Source organism: Rosa rugosa, chromosome 5 (assembly GCF_958449725.1).
Source record: "Rosa rugosa chromosome 5, drRosRugo1.1, whole genome shotgun sequence".
In the NCBI taxonomy this organism is placed as follows: domain Eukaryota; kingdom Viridiplantae; phylum Streptophyta; class Magnoliopsida; order Rosales; family Rosaceae; genus Rosa; species Rosa rugosa.
Window position 1 is genome coordinate 20,975 of NC_084824.1, and position 23,045 is coordinate 44,019.

Consider the following 23,045-nt stretch of genomic DNA (forward strand, 5'->3'; position numbering starts at 1 on the left):
GGAGAAAGCGAGCTAGACAAGAAATGAGGGATGGCGGACTAACCATCCGAACTCCAAATGAGTTGAAACTTTCCAGATTAATTCTAGACATCCCATTGATCATTTCTTATGAAGAGTGTCAAAGCTCGTTCGGAGTGGAAAACCTTCAAACAAACAGTCCAATTTTCTGCAGAAGCAAAACTTGGAAACTGGACCTGTAAGAGGTCCAGCAGCATTTCCGGCCCAACCACATGGAAATAAATTCTGAAATTTTACCACAACAATCTACATTCATGGTGGATCATTTCATATGAAGAAATCGAAGGTTGAATCTGAGTTCTTAGTGGAGATAAAAATGGAAGGATAAGGGAGCAGAAAATGACTTAAACCTAACAAATTCCATTAAGTGTTTAAGTATTCAAACCTAACATTCCATTAATGTTTAAGTGCTAAAACCTAACCCATTATGAGTTGTTTAAGGCCAAATAGTGTTGCTTGGTAGCCTATAAATAGAGGCTACAACATAGAACAATTCACTCATTCATACATCAAAACATCTCTAAGATGATCTAAGTTCTCTCTAGAGCAAACCTCTCTAAGAGCAACTCCTCTCCTTCTCTTTCTCTTATCGGTGATCACACTACTAGTCCTAGTCTTCTCAGAAGCCGACTTTCAGTGCCACCAAATCCTCTGTCAACGTGCTTCGGTCCTAGTCTCCTCGGGAGCCGACGGTAGTGTCGCGACCACAACGGTTACAGAACCAGCCAAGCAAGGGTAACGCCCTAGCAACCCAGCCAAGCTAAAGTCACGCTTTAGCAAGATCTCAATACTTCCCGGTGATGTCGCTCTGCTCGATCTACAATATTGAGTATCGATTGTGATTTTCAAGAAGCTCAGCAAAAGTCCTCACCACGAGGCACAAAGAATCCCACGACGAGGTTGGTGCTCTCCTCATCCACAATTGCTTGAAAGAAGTCAGGTCAAGGGACACCCCCGACGACCGCACCCGAACGGTGCTGGCACGCCCGCGCAGAAAAGAGACTGTTGACCAGCTGCAGCAAAATTGGAGCCAAACAAAGGGAAACCGCTGAACACCTGAAATCCGAGTTTGAGATGAAGGACCTTGGGAGAACACGGTTTTGTCTAGATTTAGAACTTGTATACTGTGTCAATAAATGCTTGGCATTTTGATAAAGTCAAAAATGCACTCCCATGGTCGTCTGTAGTCTTGGCCCTAAAAGGAATCCGTTTCGTCCCAGGGATGATGACGAAGACGTGTTAATAGCAGAAGTGCTTACTTATGTACAATAGGCGCATTATTGTACTTAGCACAATACAAGACCGGACACCTCAATTGTTATGAACTTGTTGGCTCGATATAGCCCCGCGCCAACGCAACGCCATTGGACTGGTATAAAGGCCGTTACTTAAAATGTACGATAGATATGAGTTTGTTCTATCCCTACAAAGAGAAAAGAAATGACGGGAATTTGGGATCGGACCCCATAAGGAAAAACGCCAATTTCCGTAATGTAGCCGTCGACACCACTATCCATGGTGGCCGGCGTCCTACTCCTCCTCCACTCCATCAAAATGACAACGATGTCTTGATGGGTTTTGCTAATGCAGGGTATCTCTCTGACCCTCACAAATGTTGCTCCCAAACGGGTTATGTCTTTACCATGGGAAGCACTGCGATATCTTAGAGGTCTACAAAACAGACCCTTATTGCTACTTTCTCAAATCATGCAGAGATTATTGCTCTACATGAAGCCGTGCGAGAATGCATATGGCTAAGGTCTGTGATTAGACATATTCGAGGAACTTGTGGTTTGAAGTCTACCACAGATGAACCTACTTGCATTTATGAAGATAATGCAGCTTGTATTGAGCAAATGAAATTAGGTTTCATCAAGGGCAACAACACCAAACATATATCGCCTAAGTTCTTTTACAATCAGCAACAACATTGATCACTTCTAAAGATTGAAGTGAATCAAATCCGATCTGAGGATAATGTAGCGGACTTATTTACTAAGTCGTTACCAAAATCCACCTTTAAGAAACATGTGAAGAGCCTCAGATTGAGAAAGTTATCCGAACTCCCATGATTGTAGCAATCAGGGGGAGATGTCGACATCAGGGGGAGGCATGATGTCTACATGTTCGATCTCGAAGAGTGAATGACGTGTTGTGCTCTTTTTGTCCTTCGACCAGGGTTATTTTTGTCCCACTGGGTTTTTATTACTTGGCAAGGTTTTTAACGAGGCAACAATCAAAGCGTCATCACCAAGTTTGAGCGGCACAAGGGAGAGTGTTGAAGGATGTCGACTACTCCACATTCACGCGCGTTGTGCTCTTTTTTCTCCTTCAACCAAGGTTGTTTTTTCCCACAGGGTTTTTATTACTTGGCAAGGTTTTTGACGAGGCAACTTAGAAGCGCATAGCAGAGGCAACACTATTGACATGGAATATCCAAGGGGGAGTGTTGTAAATGATAATGACTATTCATGCAATAGGTATTGCTTGATGTATGCGATTGACAGACTCGTAATGTGTGTGATTGACATACTTGTAATGTGCGATTGACAGACTCGTAATGTATGCGATTGACATACTTGTAATGTGCGATTGATTAGTATAGCTATTATGTATTGCCTTTTGTATACATGATGTAACTCTATATAAACCTCATGGTGAGATGAATACAAGAGATATACAATTTTTCCAATTCTCTACAACACTTTATCTTTTCTAATACTTTGAGATTATGAACTCTAAGATGGTTTGGATGAATGAGGTTAACTGCGGGTTGATCTAATTGTTTCACTTTACAAGTATGGATATACAAAAGTCAGCTCTCTATCTTATGTTGAAACATCATATCTGGACAGCAGGAAATGGGCCGATTGGCCAAATGAGCCAGCCTTGACATAGAACACTAGGTATGAGTGAGTTTCAGTCTAGCCAAGTATGATACAACAGATAATACATACTGTTCCAATGGACGAAAGTAGATGGCGAGAATCCATAAAAAGCGGTGGGAAAACAGATATGCAATATAACTCCATACAATGATTTACACAAGTTTGCTAAAATATCATTATCATCTGAACATGCATATATTCTATGTCAGGTCAGAGCATCTGAAGATAGAATCTTAAACTGTGACAGACCTTCAATATTTTGGATTGAACATTGAATTCTGCTAACCATCCTGGACATCATCAATTTATCCTGCATATAGCAACAGATAAAGTCCTGTTTTTTCATCAATTATCCTGATCAATTGGTGTAGGCCCAAATTTGCCTCTTTATCTCTGGAAAAATTTATATAGTAATGAGCTTTAATTACACAAACGCCCACAATGCAACAAAACCAAAACAAACATCTAGTTTCTTCTTGAAAAGCATGAAACATATTGAAAAACGGAACATGGATGTGCATAATCACCAAGGTGGCAATCTTCTTTGAACAGAGTCTTCTACCCTCACTCTCTAAGCAAACTCATACTCAGATTTCTGGGCTTACAAATCCGGCTACAGACTCATACACAGATAGTTCTAATGGATACACAAGATAAGAAACCTGAATCCAGTTAAAATTCTAGGAAGCGACCAAAGTAGAGAATCATAGAGTCATAAAAACCACGGTTGAAAAACAGAAAAATAGCCGACATATCTGTTTTAGTAACAAAACTCTGCCTTCGGTGCAGGAAATCCAACACTAGGAAAAGAATATGCATGAAAAGCATGGATCCATACAACGAGATGCCCAAGTTAGCATGTAGTCCTGAATAGATTGTTCTAGGCAAGGATAGGTTTGTATATGTCCCTGCTGAAAATAGAATCTCAACAGTAACACGAACTTGTATGTTTGGGATTGAAAATTGAATTCCGGTAACCGCCCTGAACATATAAGATAAAATCCCAGTGTATGTGTATTAGAAAACTAGCTTAGGGCACATCCCATCATATATATAGTTCTATATTTGATCAATTATCTTAACTAATGTCCAACAAAAGTATCCAAACCACTAAGGAACAACATCCCACACACTCAATTATCTATCCTCCATGCACATTTCTTCGGCAATCACTGCAGTTTAGAAGCCCATTTCGCCCAGTAGCCAGATAATTTCAAAGAATCTAAAAGCATGCATACTAACGAACCTGTATGAATCTTGATCCACTCATCAATGCTAAATTATGTTAAAATATTGATCAAAGTAACGAGATGAACTAGATAGATATTGGTGAAGATGGTCAAGAGAAATGTGCAATACATTAGCAAAAGTAATAATGATGACAAGACAATTTGATCCATGTGAAATAGATACAAATAAAATACAATGCTAGTGCAGTTGAGAAACGAACCCGGCTATTATTATTTGATAGAAAATGAGGAAGAGGTAAATAGCCTGTGATAGATGATATATGGAAGCCAATCCATGATGATCAAAGGTATTCGAACTCGTCCTCCTTGAGATGCGCAAAGAATTTAACAGGGCCACGGCCTTCGACGTCGACAAAGAACTGTACTTTATAAGGGAGATTGGCAGAAATCCGTTTGCCCTTCCAGAGGCCAACGTACTGCTTGAGTTCACCTTCCATGCCAGTGATGTCGACCTCGGGAACTCTGGGCACGTGGTACACCTTGAGAGGCACGGTTACCTTGACCCTAGCGCCGATCTTTGAGGAGGCGGCCGCTTCTACCTCTGATGATGTTGATGGAGAAAAATCGGATCCGATAGCGACTTCGCAAACAATCATTCTACTTTTCCTCCTTGGAGTTGGAGTTGGAGTTAGAGTTGTTGGGTAGTGAGCGCGAGTGAGCTTTGCCCCTGCCGCTGCCCAGCAACAAGGGAATCGTGAATTCCTTTGCCCCGCATCTGCTGGTGTACTCGAGGCAGCTCTGCCTATGGCTGTGGCTGTGGTTGTGGCTGTGGCTGTGGCTGTGGCTGAGCTTAATAACCCTACTGTTCCTCCTCCTATACTCATCGTCTCTATCTTCTTATCTGCTCTCTCTCTCTCTCCAGTCTTCTTTGCTTTCTTATTTCTATGTTCAATCTCCAACCCCGACCCCAAAAATACACATTTATTTAGATACTTTCCTCCTCAAGTTTTCTTTGATGTGATTTATTTTTTTGGTATCTTCCTTCACCATAACATTTTTCTTTTTTCTTTTCCCTAAAAATATAATTCAGCTAACAATGAATCTGCACAACAGCCAAATAAGTCTGAAAGCAAAGTGATATCTATTTCACCAGACAGATCCCAACAGGTGTCTAAGCGAGTACCACAGTCTGATTTTCCCCAATCGTTTCAAACGAAACGAATGGTCTATAATGTTTGCTTCAGCCATTTTAGCTTGATTTGTCTTTTGCATAGATTATTACTCTTACTCCCCAAAATTGTGATTCTTCCATTAACAACATTGGTTAAAGCTATACTAAGTATACATGTTTCTGGCATTTAACCGCCAAAAAATAAAAGGAGAAAAAATACATATGGCATCACAACAAGAATCAATATATCTAGAGAAATGAGGGCTGATGATCAATTGTTACAAAACAAAAATCATATGAAGATGGTCACAGGGAGACGAGTACCAGAATCGTAAATACACAAGCAGCTCGCACCAGATATAGCAAACAAGGGACAACATTACATAATTCTCAATTGAAACAAGAAAACACCAATAAACAACAACACAAACAGAGCCGAACAAAAAATTTACAGGCGCCTCAGCTGTTTAAAGGTAAAACGGCCAAGGGTCAAACAGACAATAGTGCAGGTGGTCTTCTATTTGGTATTTGGATACTCTTGCATATTTCATGGGTGAGAAAGGAGAACAGCTGTCCCTAGCAAGATACATAGTAGTCAGACGTGATGGTTATAGGAGCGACCAATAAGTCTGCACTGTTCTGGAAGCAACGAAGAAATGACTTGCCCATTAAGTGGAAAAAGCTCCCCATCAATGCCACAACCGTTATGGGTGTGCTTTCCTGATGCCTTGATCTTCACCGACTTTACCTGCAATAGGAGACCAAATTAGATGGCCCCTTCTACAATTTAATGTAGTTTTTTTGTTCTAAAATAAGCTCTTACACCAGAAAAAACACATAAATTCCCTATGATCTCCCCATTCCCAACCCCTGAACACTGTCACCAAGAGAGAAACTAAAGTGCAAGCTTATAACTTTTACCACCAACAAAACATGATCAACTAGTGTGCAGTCAAAATGCAGCTTCATGGTCAAAATGAATAAAGTTATCCAAACCTCAAGTGCAAAAAAGCATTGGACTAAATGTCCATACCTTGACATTTTCCACGTATGGCAGTGAAAGGTGTCTACCCATCTGCAGAAGCATGAAAAACCTCAACAGCCTTAATCGCCCACTTCCATGAACTAGGAGCAAATCCAAGGTGTTGTCATCATGCTCAGCTTTTGGTGCCACCACTTGGGAACTCTGAACAGTTCTGCATGCATGATTGCAAACAAGAATGCCAAGCAACTGACCCTTGGTCACAACCCATTTATCTTCATACCTGGGCACAACTTCCTTTGTTCCTGCTTCTACGTCATCTGATGGCCCTGGCAATTCAATAGGATTTTCCGCATCCCAATTAGGTTCAGTATCCCACTTTGGCTCAGCATCCCAAATTGGGCCTGGATCGGATAGCGTGGATGATATATCCTCTTTATCATTTGTTCCAGTGTTTCCCCAAGAAGATCTAGAGGCATCATGTGTGGCTGTCAATCCAGTCCATCCTCTATCTGTCCTTGACTTTGACCGGGTCCTTGGCCAGTTTGGTGTTGTTGACAGGGGCAGCTGAGGATGAATCACTTCCGGTTCTGCAGTTATATTGGTCCTTCCAATTGACAGTCTTTTTGCTCTAGGATCTAGGCCACGCACGTACTCAGATGGTTCAATGCTAGCATGAGTGCTACTGCAGGTTGTATCCAAGTCACCTCCAGACATTCGACTAGGAGTCATAATGGAGTCAATACTTGATAAACTAGAAGCTCTTGGAATACCATCGGTATTTGATCTCCTCATAATGTCTGTGTACAAGTCTGACACATCAATTTCAGCTGAGAGTTTTCCTTCTAGATCCTCTTTTGATGCTGGAAGGTACTCAACTTCATAGCTGTACTTCGGCAGGCATAAGAATTTAAGAAATCCAGCAACAAAATAACGCAGAGGACCAAAGCGCTTCTGATATTTCTCAGACAGCTCCAACACTGCAATTAATTCAAGGCCACATATCAACCTACACATATATGATGATTAATAAATCTGGACCAAACTACTGTTCCCCAAGTATCGACCAAACAATTAGATTTGATGTTATAACCAATGTAATGAAAGTATCACTTAAATTACAAACTATCAAGTTGATACAATATATATATATATATATAGGGCCCTTCCAATGAAGGATCCCTTTTCTTGGCTAAAAAAAGGGATCCCTTAGTGGAAGGGCCCTCTATATACACACACACGCCGTCTACAAATATAGAAACAAAAATAATACTAGCATGCAATATCAATGAATGGTTAGAGATTTCAAATCCACTGGAAGGTTGGTAAACATTATGCACATGATTAAAACATTTTAGAGCACTGTACAGGCATTGAAAGCAACTAAGAAAAGATCATCAACACAACATGAACTCAAGATGACTCCAATCATCTTGAAATTTTCCTAATGCTTCAATATCGGGTATCGTAAAGAAACTCTAACAGGAGGGGACGGAGACAGGACAAACTATAAACTCTATTGGGAAGATAACTCCAAACATTTTGACAAATTCCTAAAAATCCAGAACTATTGGATTTGGAGATTGAGTATCACTATGCCTATTTTTCACAGGAAACCAAAAACCCAAACAGTCCGAGCAATCAAACTGAGTTTACTAATCCAAATAGGAATTGATTAAACCAACGAACCACTAAGTAGCATGAGAGTATTACATTAATTAATAATGATCCGCCTATATGCTGATAAAATATAGAGATGACATATAAGTTCACGATACTAAAAATCAAGACAGATTTTAATCCAAAGTATCAGGAATTACCATCACTCACAAAACCATAATAAGAGACTGTCATCCCAAAGTGGATAACACCCGTCTGAATCCACTCAACAGCAAAAACATCTGTAGCAGTAAGACCACCCTGAAAGAAACATAAAACCATAACAGTTCAACTTAACGAAACAGACATTTCCAGGACCTTATTGAGAAGAATGTAGCTGAAAGGTCATTCATAACTCACATAATAAATAAATATGTTAATGAAATCTTAAAATGGAGCAAGGCGTAGCACAAGAAAATATGGAATCAAATTTGGATGTTCCCAAGTCTTGGAACTTCTTGCGTCTTCAATGTTTTTGGATGTCCAGTAGCCATACCATTACCCCTGTTATTTCTAAATCGGCACAGGTACAGAAGGTAAAATCATATGGGTTATAAGAGTCCGTTTAAGTAGTGTTTTAGAACCAAGTGTTTCCAAACCAGCATTTACATCCTCATAAATTAAGTTGTATCAGTCTCGCGCTCATCTAGTTGGTAACAAATCTATTGCAATGTTAAAGAACTTCCCCCCACGTAGACACACACAACAGAGTGAATTGTATCGGTCTGACCTAGTTGGGAAGAGGCTGAACTAATTGGGAAGCAATTGATTGCAAAAGAGTAGAACACAAACACACGCCTATGCCCCCTGTGCTCTGCCTCATCCAAGATCTAGAAAGATGGGATCCCCTATTGAGAGGCATACTCGAACTAGAGCTTCTTAAAGTGCACATACTCCCACACACTGCAAAACTGCAATTCATCCAAATCAAAGGCCAGGAACTGTAAACTACACAAGCGATATTATGACGTTGGAATATTATCCAATTCACACCTATATCTAGAGTTGGCATGCAATTTACACTCGCAAATAAATCCCCAAATCTACAAGGTATGCTTCGTTAATTCCAATAGACTGCATCCAATATCATGGACCAGAATATTTTAAAAATGCCATACTCATGATACACAGATCTTATTTGTCACACCTCAGACAGGAATCTTCTTCTCAGTCACATTATACTATTACACCTCCAGTACAGCTTCTCTTTGTGACCATATTCCCCTCTACTGCAACTGGAAAGTCAAAGGACCTCCTAAGGTATAAGTGTTACCATGGATTATCGCTCATGGGAAGACTAGTACCTGTTATATGGTTCAGATGAGAAGATCTTACTTTTGTCTTTCTCCTCGCTGGTCTATGATGTGCAAAGCCAAAGCCAAGAGCGGGAACCACCTGTTTAACTTCCAATTTTCTTTTGACCTTTCTCAGTCACATTATACCATTACGCCTCCACTACAGCTTCTCAGAGTGAACATCCTCCCCTCTACTGCAACTGGAAAGTCAAAGGATCTCCTAAGGTATGAGTGTTACCATGGATTATTGCTCATGGGAAGACTAGTACCTGTGATATGGTTCAGAGGAGAAGGCCTTCCTTTTGTCTTTCTCCTCGTTGGTGTATGATGTGCAAAGCCGAAGCCAAAAGCGGGAAGCACCCATACTTCCAGTTGCTTTTGACCTTTAGCAAGACTATTCAAGAGACTATGCATGATGTGCAAAATCCAGAAGTTCTTTTAAGGAAGAACGATGTTTTTAAGAAAAAGTGCCGTGATGGATATGTTTTAGGTATTTCGATGAACAGATGAGCTTTTAAGGATGGAAAGGGGGAGGCGCTGGGAAATTTGTGGGAGATGGTTCTATTTTTGGCCTCTCTATTGGCTTCATTTTCTAGGGAGTCTAGAAATAGTTCTTCTTTGACATCTCTTCAGATTGGAGAGATGTTGTTGTCTATTTCTTAAAGTTTCTTGTTGGTAGCTTGGTGTTTCTGCTGTAAAATTCTTACTTTAGTGGATTTGTCCACTGCTCTGACCAATTCTATTTTCTTTTAAGAATTTAATATTCACATCCAAAAACCAAAAGTTTGACGTAAACACAGACTGCACAATCAGACGCTGATCCACCCTCCCTTTCTTTCCTCCCCTACACACTCACGCACTTGCACCTGTCTATGTGAATCAGTCCGATGCAAACAGAAAGCCAAAGTTTCAGTATACTCCACATCATTAGAAAGTTTGATACTCTTGTTCCAGAGAGAAAGTAATTTTGGTTTAATCTCCAATCTTCAAACAGACTCTCATGATATACATCTTCACTGAACTTGAATTGATATTTTATGTCCTTTTTACCAGTCGCTTCAGTCTTTTAGTAACCCACTACAAACATCACACACCAGCGATGCATCTGTACTGTTATGGGAGTTTGTGCAGAGCAATGGAACTTATAAAAAGAGAGAGAGTAGGATATGAGAGAAAAAGTAATACAAATAGTACTTTAGCCTTTATTTCAAACCTGCTATAAACTTATTTATATAGAAAGGGTATATATGATAGTAGAGGTAAGACAGAAAAATGATCTATGCCTTACGATGTCATTTCAATCTTAGTTAGCATGCAGAATAGTTTTGTTACTCATGCAAACTATTCACTTGATAATAGTTTAAGATGGGAAGTTCGTCTCTTTTTGATGAAAAACTCCTTTTGTATCATCTCAACTGTAATTGAATTTCATCTAGCTTTTGTTTATAAATGTAGTGATCACATTACCTTGACAATAGCCATTGCAGCAGAAACTGGATCCCTAACTCCAAGAACCGTCCAAACTAAGGAATTATCGGATCCAGCAGGTATAATTCCAATTGGTATGGAAATTCCTTCTTTTTGGTTGTCTCTACTAAGTAAACCATTTAGAACCTGTGCCCAACTCAAGGTCAGTTAAATTGTTCGATAAACAAGGGAAACAGCATGAACACAACAGACGAATAGCCCACTCAAAATTATTAAAATATGACATTAGTTTTCTGCGACATTCAAAATCATCCAACTCCAAATATAAAAATGAGGATTGAAACTTACACACAGAGAAATAACTCAAGTAAGAGTAGAGGATTCACATTTCTGTGGTTTTGACGGATATTATGATGGATAATATAATGCTACTAAATGAATATCCAAATTACAAGAAATGATCCAGGTTATAAATGGAAGAACCTTGGGTCCTCACCCATGTACAAACCAACTTTATTATACCAAATTATCGTGCAATATGTCAATCAATAAAAACAAGTGAACATGATTATGTGGATGGAAGATATGAATGCTGTTAAGACATAATTCAGTTGAGACGACCCAAGTATTTTCTGCCATAAATTACCTCGAGCATAAAATCCGATCAACAACAAGAACTGTAAAGAGCAACTATTGAAAAATAAGGCAGTCTCTAACTAGAGCATCCAATTCAAAAGAACTTATCTGGAACTTTTCAGCAAAAAAAAAAAAAAAATATATATATATATATATATATATATATATATATATATATATATATATATATATATTTGCTTCAATTTAAGTATAACAAGTTTCAGCTCAGACAATCTTAGATAAGAATTGGCAAGTTCGTAGTGCACATGTAATCAATAGGATTTTGATGGCCTATTCCTTTCTCAACCTTTTCAGCACTAAGGCTAATATGTGGAACGCATTTACCATTAATTTTTGTTCCACTAGTTCCTGTATTAAAAAAGTAAATATAAAAATGAGTCCATAATGAAAATGGTGTAGCCCTCCAAAACTTAATTTTGCTCTATATAAAGATTTGGAAGCTGTATACATCTAACTTGATTTGGGGAAAGTTTAAAGGAAATCTCAAATTTCAGGAGAGTTTGGGGAAGGGTTGGAACTTGAAGGTAATTTTTCCCCAAATTTAAAATTGGGGAAAGGTTTGGGGAGAAATGGGACTGCCTTTGTGAGTTTATCAGACACGCTATAATCAACTTACAGCAAGTGTTTCAACCAATCAAGTTAAACATGGAAAAAATTCATCCAGTCAAGGTTTTGCCACTTTTGGTTTAGGGGTGCCACATTTTAGTGTACCACACTTAACCCACATGATGTGGCAGTTAACAATCGACAATAGGCCACATGGTGTTAGACTAAGATATAATGTCATATTATCTGCAACATTATGTGGTTTAAATGTAGTATATTTAGCATTGTCCACCTGTAAAACGCATGTCTGAAGTGCATACCCCTACTTCACAACCAAACTGTATACACCAAAAAAATATACATATATATATATATATATATATATATATATTTATATATAAAAGTTATTTTTGTATAATATATGGATGAACCCATCCGCAAGGACCTTAATTGGAAATTGTATTATTGTCTTTCTACGAGGAAGAGAAAGCTTGTTATAGTATTGATTATGAAATTGTTATGAACCTAATAAAATGTTCTATTTATGATAGTATTGATGAATAAAATTGTTTGTTTGTTTGAAGGGAATTTTTTACAAGAATGCCCCTGCTATAACCACAGATGTCAAGCTGGCTAGAGAACAATTTTTTTATCAACACTATAAAAAATAAAACCTTTCTTCTCAACCCAAAAGAAAAGGAATATGTCAAATTTATTCTCCATCTTGGAACACTTTAGAACAGCATTATGGTACTTATCAAAGAAGTGAATAATCTGAAGAAAAAATAATAATAATCTGAAGTGCTGAACAGTATCTCCCATTAATTTCTCTAGACTTGTCTTGCATTCATATTTCAAAGTCACTTTCTTTTCAGTTAAATTCTCATATTAAAACACAGACAGCTACTGTATAGGACAATCTAATATATATATATATATATATATATATATATATATATATATATATATATATATATATATAGAGAGAGAGAGAGAGAATATGGCTCTAATATCCAAAACAAGCACCCAATCTTAGACTGTTATATGCTTGCAGTTACATCTACGGTTCATGAAGTAATCTTCATACAAGCAAAACAAATAATCATTGTCTTGTACAATACTTTTTTTTTTTTTTAAGAAGAATCATGAATTTGTATTATACTTGGAAACAGGAAAACAGAGAGCCAGACGATGTACCTCATTAATAATTCCATCGCCCCCAACACATATGATTCCTGAAAAGAAACAAAACATTGTGACATAAATAAACATAAGCTGAAAAGATGAAGAAAATCAAAATGTACAAGGAAAAGCAAAAGGTGTGATCGGATACTGCATTATCAAGTAGTACCATCAGGACAACTGCTAATGTCAACACTAGATGCAAGTTTCTTAGCATGACCTGCCGATGTTGTTTTGACTACCTCCACTTTGAAACCTGCAAGCTGTCACAGTTTACAGCTCAGAGATGAACATGGATATATAGAGAAACTCTGAAAGAGATCATTAATAGATCAAAGTGGCCAGCCATTTCAACCATGAAGGTCAAAATAGAGAGGAAAAAAAATATATAATATACTTTTTTTACCTAGAATAAACATTGAGGTTATCCATGAAACTACATTTTGCTTATAAGATGCATAATACTAAGTTTGACATCCTCCATGAAGGTTACCAAGACAGTGTGTGTGTGTGTGTGTGTGGGTGGGTGGGTGGGTGTGGGTATGGAGTGTCAGTGTGTGTGTGGGTGTGGGAGTTATCAGTAGCATCCAGAGCAGAACTAACTAGGCAATTTGTCTATGAGTTATAAATTATAGGTAAAATGTTCAAACGAACAGAAAGCATATATACCCCAGAAGCCGCAATTCACAAAATCAGGTTTGTACGTTCATGTGATAAATCTAAGAAAAGGACGACAGTTTGCTTTTTGAATCTGATATGTGTGTGTTGCATCAGCTAGTAACTTTCTATACTTATATATTAAAACAAAAAAGGAACCTTTCTCCAGGCCACCAGGTCACAAAGGAATTTGGATCTAATCCAGTGGTGAACAAACAAGATAAGCTAACACACACCAGATAAGCTATGAAACCAGATAAACTGATAGTCCTTTTATTTTAAACTACAATCTTAACATAAAACACCACTAGATTAGAAGCAAAGAAGAGTGTTCCTTAGTAAATAAACTCCTTTTACTTTAAACTACCATTTGACATAAAACACCACTAGACTAGATGCAAGGATGAGCAAACAAACCATGTTGACAAGGAGAACACTACGATTGAAAGGAAGGGCAATCAGGCGCGCGCGCGCCCACACAAACACACACACACATATATATATATAGATGAAAATAGCAATCTCAATCCTAAATGATCTGTTAGCTAAAACATTACAAACAAATTGAGATGAATAAGCCTTAGACAATCATGTGTGACATGCAGCGAGTTCTGTTTACAAGGCATAATCCATCGTTATAAACAGATAGCATGTAGCAAGACATATATGCCCAGATTGTGAGTAATGAAAGGCAGTACAATTAATAGGTAGCAAGTAGGATACAAGAAATACATCTTACCTTAAATATAGGTTCAACGATGCTGTCAAAAACCTTACTCGAACGGCCACGTCCAGATTGTGGATTCAATATGACAAGCATTTTTGGTGGGCTCTTACATTTGAAAATTAATTCAGGAGGAGTATCAATGGGAAGTAATTCTGACGAAGCCTGCTTCTTAGAAGATAGTAATGGATGAGGCAAGCAATTCACATAACACTGCTGATCAGCAAACCCACCAACCCATTGAACGGCGTCTTCTATGCTAGAAGCCAAGAATCGAAAGTCCTTGCGACTTCTTCGAGGTTTCATGAAACAAGAAAGGCCAAAAGAACCCTTTTTTAAGGGATAAGAATGCACGGTAAAATGTCTGAGCCCAACATTGTATGAAACCTGTAGAAACAGTCAAAGAAGAAGATTACTGTTTCCTACTTCACTGCGTAGAGAAAAGAGACTCGTGAACATGTAACTCTGGTCCATGTTTTATGAGGGAGTGCTTACCGAGATAACATCATCCAGATGCAGCATGTGAGAACCCCAAATTAAGGCCTTGCTTGTAAGCTTAGCATCAACAGCTTCCTGGTTGGTAGAGGAGGAGGTTTGTTGTTGTGGATCAGTAGAAGTGGTGTTTACGAGAGTGGTTTTACTCTTGTCCAAAACTAACTTTCCAGAGAAGACGGCATAACCCAACAAATCAGACTTTTCATCTCCAGCAGCAGAAGCTGGAATGTCAATCCTGTGCTCGAAGGTCTTGAGAGAATTGGGATCATCAGCAGAGGCAGGAGTAGGAGTCTTAGAAGCCTTGATCTTGTGTCGTTTCTGTTTCTCAGGGAAGACAATTGGGGAGGAGTGCTGGCCACCAGTAGCAGTAGCTATTTGGGAGCACAAGCCCAGTCGCCTAAGGGACTGCTGAGGGGTCGTCACTCTCAAACTATTCTTGGAAACACTCCCACTCTTCTGCATATTATTTCTATCTTCTGCTTGCTTTTGCTTTTGCTTTTGCTCTTGCTCTCAGTTATTGTTATGAATTGCGAACTATACAAAAGAAGAAGAAGAAGAAGAAGCAGAAGCAGCAGCAGCAGCTTGGAATGAGGTTCCGATTCCAATTCTAATATTACGCAGTAATTGCGGCATAAAAATGACTAGATCAACCAGCCTGCATATTTATTGTTTCGAATTATATGTTAATTCTCCATTCAAAATTGAACTGATCGAGCTTGGGCTTAAGGCCCCATGTAATTTTCTAAAAATATATATATATATATATATATATATATATATATAAAAGGTTGAACTGATCGAGGACAAATCGCCATTTCTACAACTCGGACTACGACTCATCCTATTGTCTTATTACAATTATATACAACAACGACAATGGATAAATCGGGAAAGAGAAACGAACACCGGAAAACAAGAAGAAGGTGAGGACTTACGAGCTGAGCTGAGCCGCCGGTCATAACTCATACTCAACGGCCGTGGAGATGGAGATCTTTCAGAAATCAACTCAATCAATCAGAGCCCTCTTTCTTCTTCTTCTTCTTCTTTCGTCGGAGTCGGGCCCTATCAGTTTTTCCTTTTTCTTAATTATTCACTCGGGAAATGAATTGCAAGTTCAGAACTGATATTCTAGGATCCGCCATTGCTTTTTTTTCTTTTTCTTTTTCTTTTTTTTCCTCTTGTCCAAAGGATAGTATTAATCTTTTTTTTTTTAGGTAAATAAAGGATAGTATTTATCTTATATAATCTATAATATCTGGAGAGCTGAGCACTCGATTAAGATTTTCAAATCAAGTGTTGGATAATTAAAATTTTAACTATATTTTTTTAATAGGAATTATTAAATTGTTGATTTAAAAATTATAATTGAATCATCACCTATAGTGATAAGGTTAATTGAGCAGCCTAGCATGGAATTCTCATGTCTAGCGTTCAAGTCTAAACTCCCACCAATTTGTGGCCAGCAAGTTTAAGAGGTCTTTTAGTTCGTACGCTTGTGATAGGATATTAGTCTAACTTTATTAGAATACCCTCTGAACTTCGGTCTGAATACTAACTTAGTAAGTGTATTATTAACTCACTAACGTAACCGATATTAGTGACCGAGTTAGATAATTTATACCGAGTCGTCACTTTAATTAACTACCAATAACAACATATACACGTTTGTTTCTGAAGTTATTTTTAGAATAAAATTTTTAGTGGAGCGGCTTTGTTATTAGTTATTACATGGACTTGTCTCACCTATCACATTCAAGGAAACCAAAGTTCTACACCCAAAATGCCCATTGTTTTCTTTGCCCCAAAAAAAAAAAATGCCCATTGTTTTGTAAGCAAAGTGACAAACAGAGTAACCACTACATACGTGGTAGTAGACTATTGCGCAGTCGGACGAATATAGGGTTTGACGGCCTGCATCTTTGGATTTGTATATGCAAACACGGATAATAGGTTGACACACAACACCAATCCACCTCACCACTCGGTTACTACTACGAACCTGGCTTCCATGGCGTCCCAAAAGCAATCAAATTTCTGTTTTACTCCGAAAATTACATTACCGGATCTTATCCCAGAATTCAACATCCCAATCAGTTACCTACGAGATATGAAGAAATTAAAGTCATGATGCTGGAATTTGCGATGCAACCAGGAATTTGCAGCGTTCAGATAAAAGCCAATCTTTTCCTTATCCGAAGTCTCAGGAGTTGTCCAAAGTTCGCCATGCATCTTATAGGTGGCCGCTGCAAAAGGAGGAAGAGCCATTTCACCTTTGCTTTCATCTCTTTCTAGCGTCTTGCCTCCATGATCCTTTCCCAATGTATCAATGCATTGAAACTTATCATTATTCTCTGATATGGTACTATGGAGGCCTAAGAACCATTAAAAGAAAAGGAAAGGTTTAGTTTCAACCATTACACTGAAAGTTGATCATATCAGAAAACTCACAAATATACACATCATTTTCAAGTATATTATTTATCACTTTATTGCCTCTACCAATGATAACACACTCATTATTAAGAAAAATTAGCATATAACATGTTTCTAGTACGCATGTGAAAGATAGGGAACTGGCAAATAACACTCATTGACAGATTTAATAAGCCATTTTCCCCCTCTGGATTAATAAAGAAACACGAATTTATGTGAAAGTACATAAATTCAGGAAACAGAAGAGATGCCCCTTAAAACACACAGATAATGCACAACCATAAGCAAAGCTACACCTAACAGGCACAGAATTATACAACAACAGGATGTATGCAAGTGCAGATATCACAACAGATCTTGTAGTTAAAGAAAAAGGGTCTTTCAGTTGCTGAAGCTTTAAACGGTATCAAGAAAAGAGAGTGCTATCCATAAGGGAATCGAATGTGGAAGAGATAATTACAGAAAACATATACATCACTTATTCAACAATTTTTTCATTAAAATTCTAACAATCATTTAATCAATGCTTTATACTTCAATTACTGTAGACATTAACAAGCTATCTTATGTTGGTAAACTCTCGAGGGCACACCTTGCATCCTACAAGGACACAATAGACCTGGTAAACCTCCCATGTTATGAGCATCTGAAACTGTTGCCAATAAATTTGCATCATATGCTACAAACAAAATTACAAAAATCCAATCACGGAGAAGATTACACGCATTCTAATCGAGATTATATACAAATATCACATATAACCAAATCAGATGAAAAGAGAACTTGTGCTAGAGAAACCCTTTAACTGAGTAAAATAAATACAATCCAAACATCATTTTCTTTATTTGGACACTTTTGGAGAGAACATATCACTTCATTAATAACTCAACAAGTACACATAATGACCATCCCCAGGCATGCCTGTCACAAGAGCCATTACCTACATAAACCCACCTTTTCAAGTACAAACAATACCCCGAATAAAGAAACTCAACTAATCTAGCTTCATTAGAAATGAAAATATGCTCATACAATTCGTACTGGACACCTCGCACCATTGATTTTCAAACACACCAATTACCTTCGATCCTTATCGCCAACTTATAAGAAGTTACCGTTGTCAGTGGTAGGTAATACGCGAGCCTTATTATCCTAGTTGATTAGATGAACAGATTAAAACTTTTGAGTAAGATCATGAGTTCATGACATATATATCATAGAAACTAGTTTGCACTGATTCAGTTAGACCAACACTGAGAGAATGTTTACATTCTTGCATCTTCCTTAATTGGCTAACTAGCCATTTTCTGCCTAATATTCATCTACTTATCCTCTAGTCTTTACTGAGAGAAAGATAGCTCTTAGCATTTACTCATTACATATGTCCATCCAACAGTTTGGGAAGATCAACTATGAGTAAGAAAATATTTGTGTTTCTATAAATTTACAATTTACTGTTTATATCAGGCCCTAAGGTCTACTGTAAATCACTCTATAAATCAGCATAGCACAATTTGGAACTGATAGATAATTTAAAGACCATTTTAACGTGTCCTATTACCACACAACTTGTATCGCATTTTGGTTCAAAATCATTTCTTATGTTAACTTGGTCAGTTTCTGGAGTAAGGTTTGCATGTTAGGTAATTTTCATTTAATATCTTTGTCAGCACATGCATTAAGAAGGTTTTGACGAAATGAATTTGTTTCTGAAATTCTATAAATACATGAACCTTCGTCAACACCAACAGTTATAAGAGACAAATTTGTAACAATATAAGAGAATGTTGTACACACTTAAGAGCAAAGTCAACACATAAAAATAGGGACAAGATCTGTATTAGATCCTAAGAACATGAAGGAGCGGCCAAGAAATCTTTTTATCTGAGCTCTGAGAAATAGGTAAATCGAACACACAAACAGGGTTCCTTTCAAAGTTTGGGTTTGCCGTTATCCTTTTATCTTAAATAATTTTTGTGCGCTACATACTGATGGATAGTCTCTCAATCATGAATGCAGACAAGTTTCAGTAGAACCATATCACATCATATTCTTGTGTGGATGTTAATTTCCTTAATGTGAAAGAAACATTATGAGAAACTAAATCTTGTAGCGGAATTGTCTCTTCCAAACAGTCTGGCATGCTATGTTGCCTAATCGTCAATTTGTACCATTGATTAGATGGATTCATCTTTTAATCTGTAATGTGACATTTACTGTCGCGCAACATAATGTGCTAGAACACTATCATATATATATATATATATATATATATATATATATATATATATATATATATATCAGTCCGGCTACGGTGCGGACGTTCGTACCGTGCGGACGGTACGGATTTCCGGTTTTCACCCACTTTCCGATCACATTTTCACATCTTAACCGTTCAATTTTTAGGTCCTAATGTATAGATCACCTCTGCAAAATTTCAGCCAATTTGGTGATCGTTAAGGCATCCAAAACTGCAAATTACAACAATGTACACGAACGGTTCCGGTTCGACAGATTCGGTTCGTTCGTGTAAATTGCAGTTTTGGATGCCTTAACGATCACCAAATTGGCTGAAATTTTGCAGAGATGATCTATACATTAGGACCTAAAAACTGAACGGTTAAGATCAAAATATGTGATCGGAAAGTTGGTGAAAACCGGAAATCCGTACCGAAATTTCGGTACGGACGTCCGCACCTGAGAAAAATCCTATATATATATATATATATATATATATATATATATATATATATCAAAGGAGGGTTTCCCAAGTAAAAAGACATTAAAGATGGGTCTGTGGTAATCGGAAAATACACACTCTGGACGAGATTTCTCATCAAAGGAGAAACCAGTGATTGGGTTGCTAATTTCTATGAATGTAGGATTGAACATTCGGTTCTGCAGGCTAAACGTTGGATTACTAGTTTTTATTTTATTCTGATATACTGTTTGTAAATACATTTTAGATATCCAACAATCTCTTTGTGCATTATATTGCCATTTATAGTACTTTAGAAACTGAATTTGGATGGTTAAATGAGTTTGTAACACACACACACACATATATATTCCAGTTTTTTAGCACTGTACTTCAAATTTAGCTACCCCATCGAGCAACTCTTGATTGGCAGTGTAACTCATGAAATGAAGAAATGCTAAAAATTGATTGATTAAATTAACGGGAGAAGAATGATGTCTCACATAACTTCAAGGAACCAAAGATTATATAACCCCATAAACATGGTAGATTGTAAGGCGAAAAGTTAAAATAAAAATGCACAACAAGGAAAGTAAACAAAGGTTCATAGAAATTAAAATCAATAGCTACCAAACAAGGGAGACGAAGAAATAGTAGCCATTATACCTTGAAAAGATGATAATGTGTGATAAGTGATGAAACATGCAGATAATTCCTTCACATTCCTTGTAACTGGAATTTGATAGATAGGATACCTAATAAACAGTGAAGAACCATTTGTAAAACTTCTTGGATTTGTCTCTCAAAACAAAATGTCAAAGGAAATCAACAATGATGAGACATACTTCATGTTACAAATTACGGAAATCATGTAAGAATATTCGTTGTACATTAAAGACGACTCCTAAGCAAGTTGAACTTGCAATGTACTAACTTGAGGCACAAAAATTGAATGAACTTTTTTTTTTATGAACTGCAGTGATAACGAATAACTCCAGTTGACTCCAGTATTTGTAGTATATGGAAAAATCTATTTCAGTTTTATCTTTTATTAATTTCTTTTTACTTAATCCGCTTTTTTCTTTCTTTCTTTCTTTACAAAGGCGATTTACATTCATCTCAACATGGATTATAGTTATGGAACAACTTCTTGAAAATCTCTTTTTTATTGAGTTTAAGACCAAGAATGGCAAGGTGGAAATAGAAGCTATTAAGAAACATTGTAATGGTGCACAAAAACAGCAATATACTCTATATTGATTAATTCTGGAATGATCAGTTGAAAATGAAAAGTAACAAAAACAATAAATCGTACATACCAAGCAACAGCCATCCAGCTATAAGGAGAGAGCTCCAAGCTTTGAAACTTCATCAAACCAGGATAAATTTGAGCTAATTCATTGATCTGATCAAGCATTTCGTTGCATATATGATCAATAAACATTATAAAAAGTTGAATGTGATTGTAGGAAAAAAAAGAGTGATACAAGTTTGAAACAAAAAAAAAAAAAGTGTTTGTGTTAAAATAGAGGGGTATTTGCCTTGAGGGTCAAAGGAACTCTATCATGAGGACTAGATGTTTCGTTGTAGTGGCAATACAGGTGGTGAAGGCAATCGGCCTCAATCTCATGGTCACTGGTAGAAACAGAATCATCTGAAGTAGCATATGTGCTGGCAGTAGTATTGCTAAAAGAAACAGATTTCTTATCGCTGTCACTATCGTCACTCCAACAGTCACTCTCTGGTTTAGCTGTGCAGCCGATCCCCAACCTTGAAAACCAGAACAAATCGGTGTACATAATCAATTAACCAGAGACAGAGACGAACAATAATTACCTGGATTGATCATTGGGTTTCCTAGTATATATTTGGAGAGCTGATAAGGATGGAGAATAGTATTGCAAGACACTATCGCCGCTGTTCAAGAGAATAGGGACGCCAGCGCCAAAGCAACTCCACTCATTGTAAACTCTCCAGAGGTCACTTAGGGAGAAGATCTGCCGAAACCCATTTTGCCTTGGCTGATCAGGCTGTATAGTCAAAACAAATTAAGCAAAATCGTCTTTCATTCAGAGTAGACTAAAATATAAAATTAAACAGAAAAACAGATAATTAGGCAAAAATAATCCAGAAGTTTTCTCTTTCCTTTTAAATAGAAAAAGTTCTCGCTTTTTAAGTGAGAGCTTATAAATTAGACTCACGGAAAACTAATTATTGTAATTATGAGTTTTTGATGTGATATTTGTTATTCTAAATAATCTTTTCTATTTTTTTCATTTTAAAGAAAATATATCGTGAATATCATACTTAAATCGATTTTAACATCTATTTCTTTTAGAATAGGGATTTCAGGAGGTTCTAAGAAACGATTTTTTATGTCGACCTCATAGAGGTGTTTCGTTTTTGTACTACTTGCTGAACTTAATGAAATGGCTGACCTATTTCGATAAAGAAAAATCTATCTTAAGACTCCAGTCACTCGACTACTCAAGCAATTTTGATACTTTAACCCGATATTATCTGATCTGATATAATCTCTCTCTCTCTCTTTTTTTTTTTTTGAATAGGGGTTTGTATAATTTGTCTTTTATAAGTAGGAGATACTAAAATCTATTTACGGTGCGTTTGGATGAGAAAATTATGAAATCCATAGGAATTTATAAATGATGGAATCTTTAACTCCATCAATCTAAAATTCCATTAATTGCAATTTCTGTTGTTTGGTTGTATCCATTTAGGATTTGAAATGTGTAATAAATTAATAAAGTTTAAAACAAATAAAAAAATAAAATAGAAAAAAACCTTGTTTTGGAAATGAAAATTGAATACTGCAAGGGAATTCGTAAATGACACCTATTTTGGTGGAAATTGAAGTGGGGAATTTAAATGATGAATTCCTTCGTTTTTTTCCACAGAGAAATTTAAAATTTCCAGTTTGATAATGCCAAACGAGGGAATTAGCTGGTAGGAATTATGAAATCCTCACTTTCAATTAAATTCCATCATATTTTCCCTCATCCAA

The 23,045-nt window shown here is 37.0% G+C and overlaps 3 protein-coding genes across 4 annotated transcripts; all 3 read right to left on the reverse strand.

The window, feature by feature from the left end:
* Nucleotides 1-4,236: 4,236 nt before the first annotated feature.
* On the reverse strand, nt 4,237-5,127 carry LOC133708743 (ferredoxin-thioredoxin reductase subunit A1, chloroplastic). Its single transcript, XM_062134253.1, has one exon. The coding sequence runs from the start codon at nt 4,978-4,980 to the stop codon at nt 4,438-4,440; it is 543 nt and encodes a 180-aa protein (XP_061990237.1). The 5' UTR covers nt 4,981-5,127; the 3' UTR covers nt 4,237-4,437.
* A 363-nt stretch (nt 5,128-5,490) lies between these two features.
* LOC133708736 (sphingoid long-chain bases kinase 1) lies at nt 5,491-16,059 on the reverse strand. Of its 2 annotated transcripts, none has more exons than XM_062134246.1 (9): nt 15,828-16,059; nt 14,893-15,426; nt 14,413-14,784; nt 13,186-13,279; nt 13,032-13,069; nt 10,671-10,817; nt 8,070-8,169; nt 6,301-7,229; nt 5,491-6,015 (listed from the first exon to the last, which is right to left on the reverse strand). In XM_062134246.1, the coding sequence occupies exons 2-9, from the start codon at nt 15,352-15,354 to the stop codon at nt 5,863-5,865; spliced, it is 2,295 nt and encodes a 764-aa protein (XP_061990230.1). In that variant the 5' UTR covers nt 15,355-15,426; nt 15,828-16,059; the 3' UTR covers nt 5,491-5,862. The 2 variants fall into 2 exon arrangements, with proteins under 2 accessions (XP_061990230.1, XP_061990229.1); XM_062134245.1 differs by having other exon boundaries at nt 14,893-15,547.
* A 565-nt stretch (nt 16,060-16,624) lies between these two features.
* LOC133708980 (uncharacterized) lies at nt 16,625-22,065 on the reverse strand (the record flags this gene model as incomplete). Its single annotated transcript, XM_062134573.1, has 6 exons — nt 16,625-16,891; nt 16,991-17,264; nt 20,690-20,778; nt 21,343-21,428; nt 21,565-21,793; nt 21,860-22,065. Coding segments are annotated over 6 exons (909 nt in total), but the record flags the coding sequence as incomplete, so codon positions are not given.
* Between the last annotated feature and the right edge of the window lie 980 nt (nt 22,066-23,045).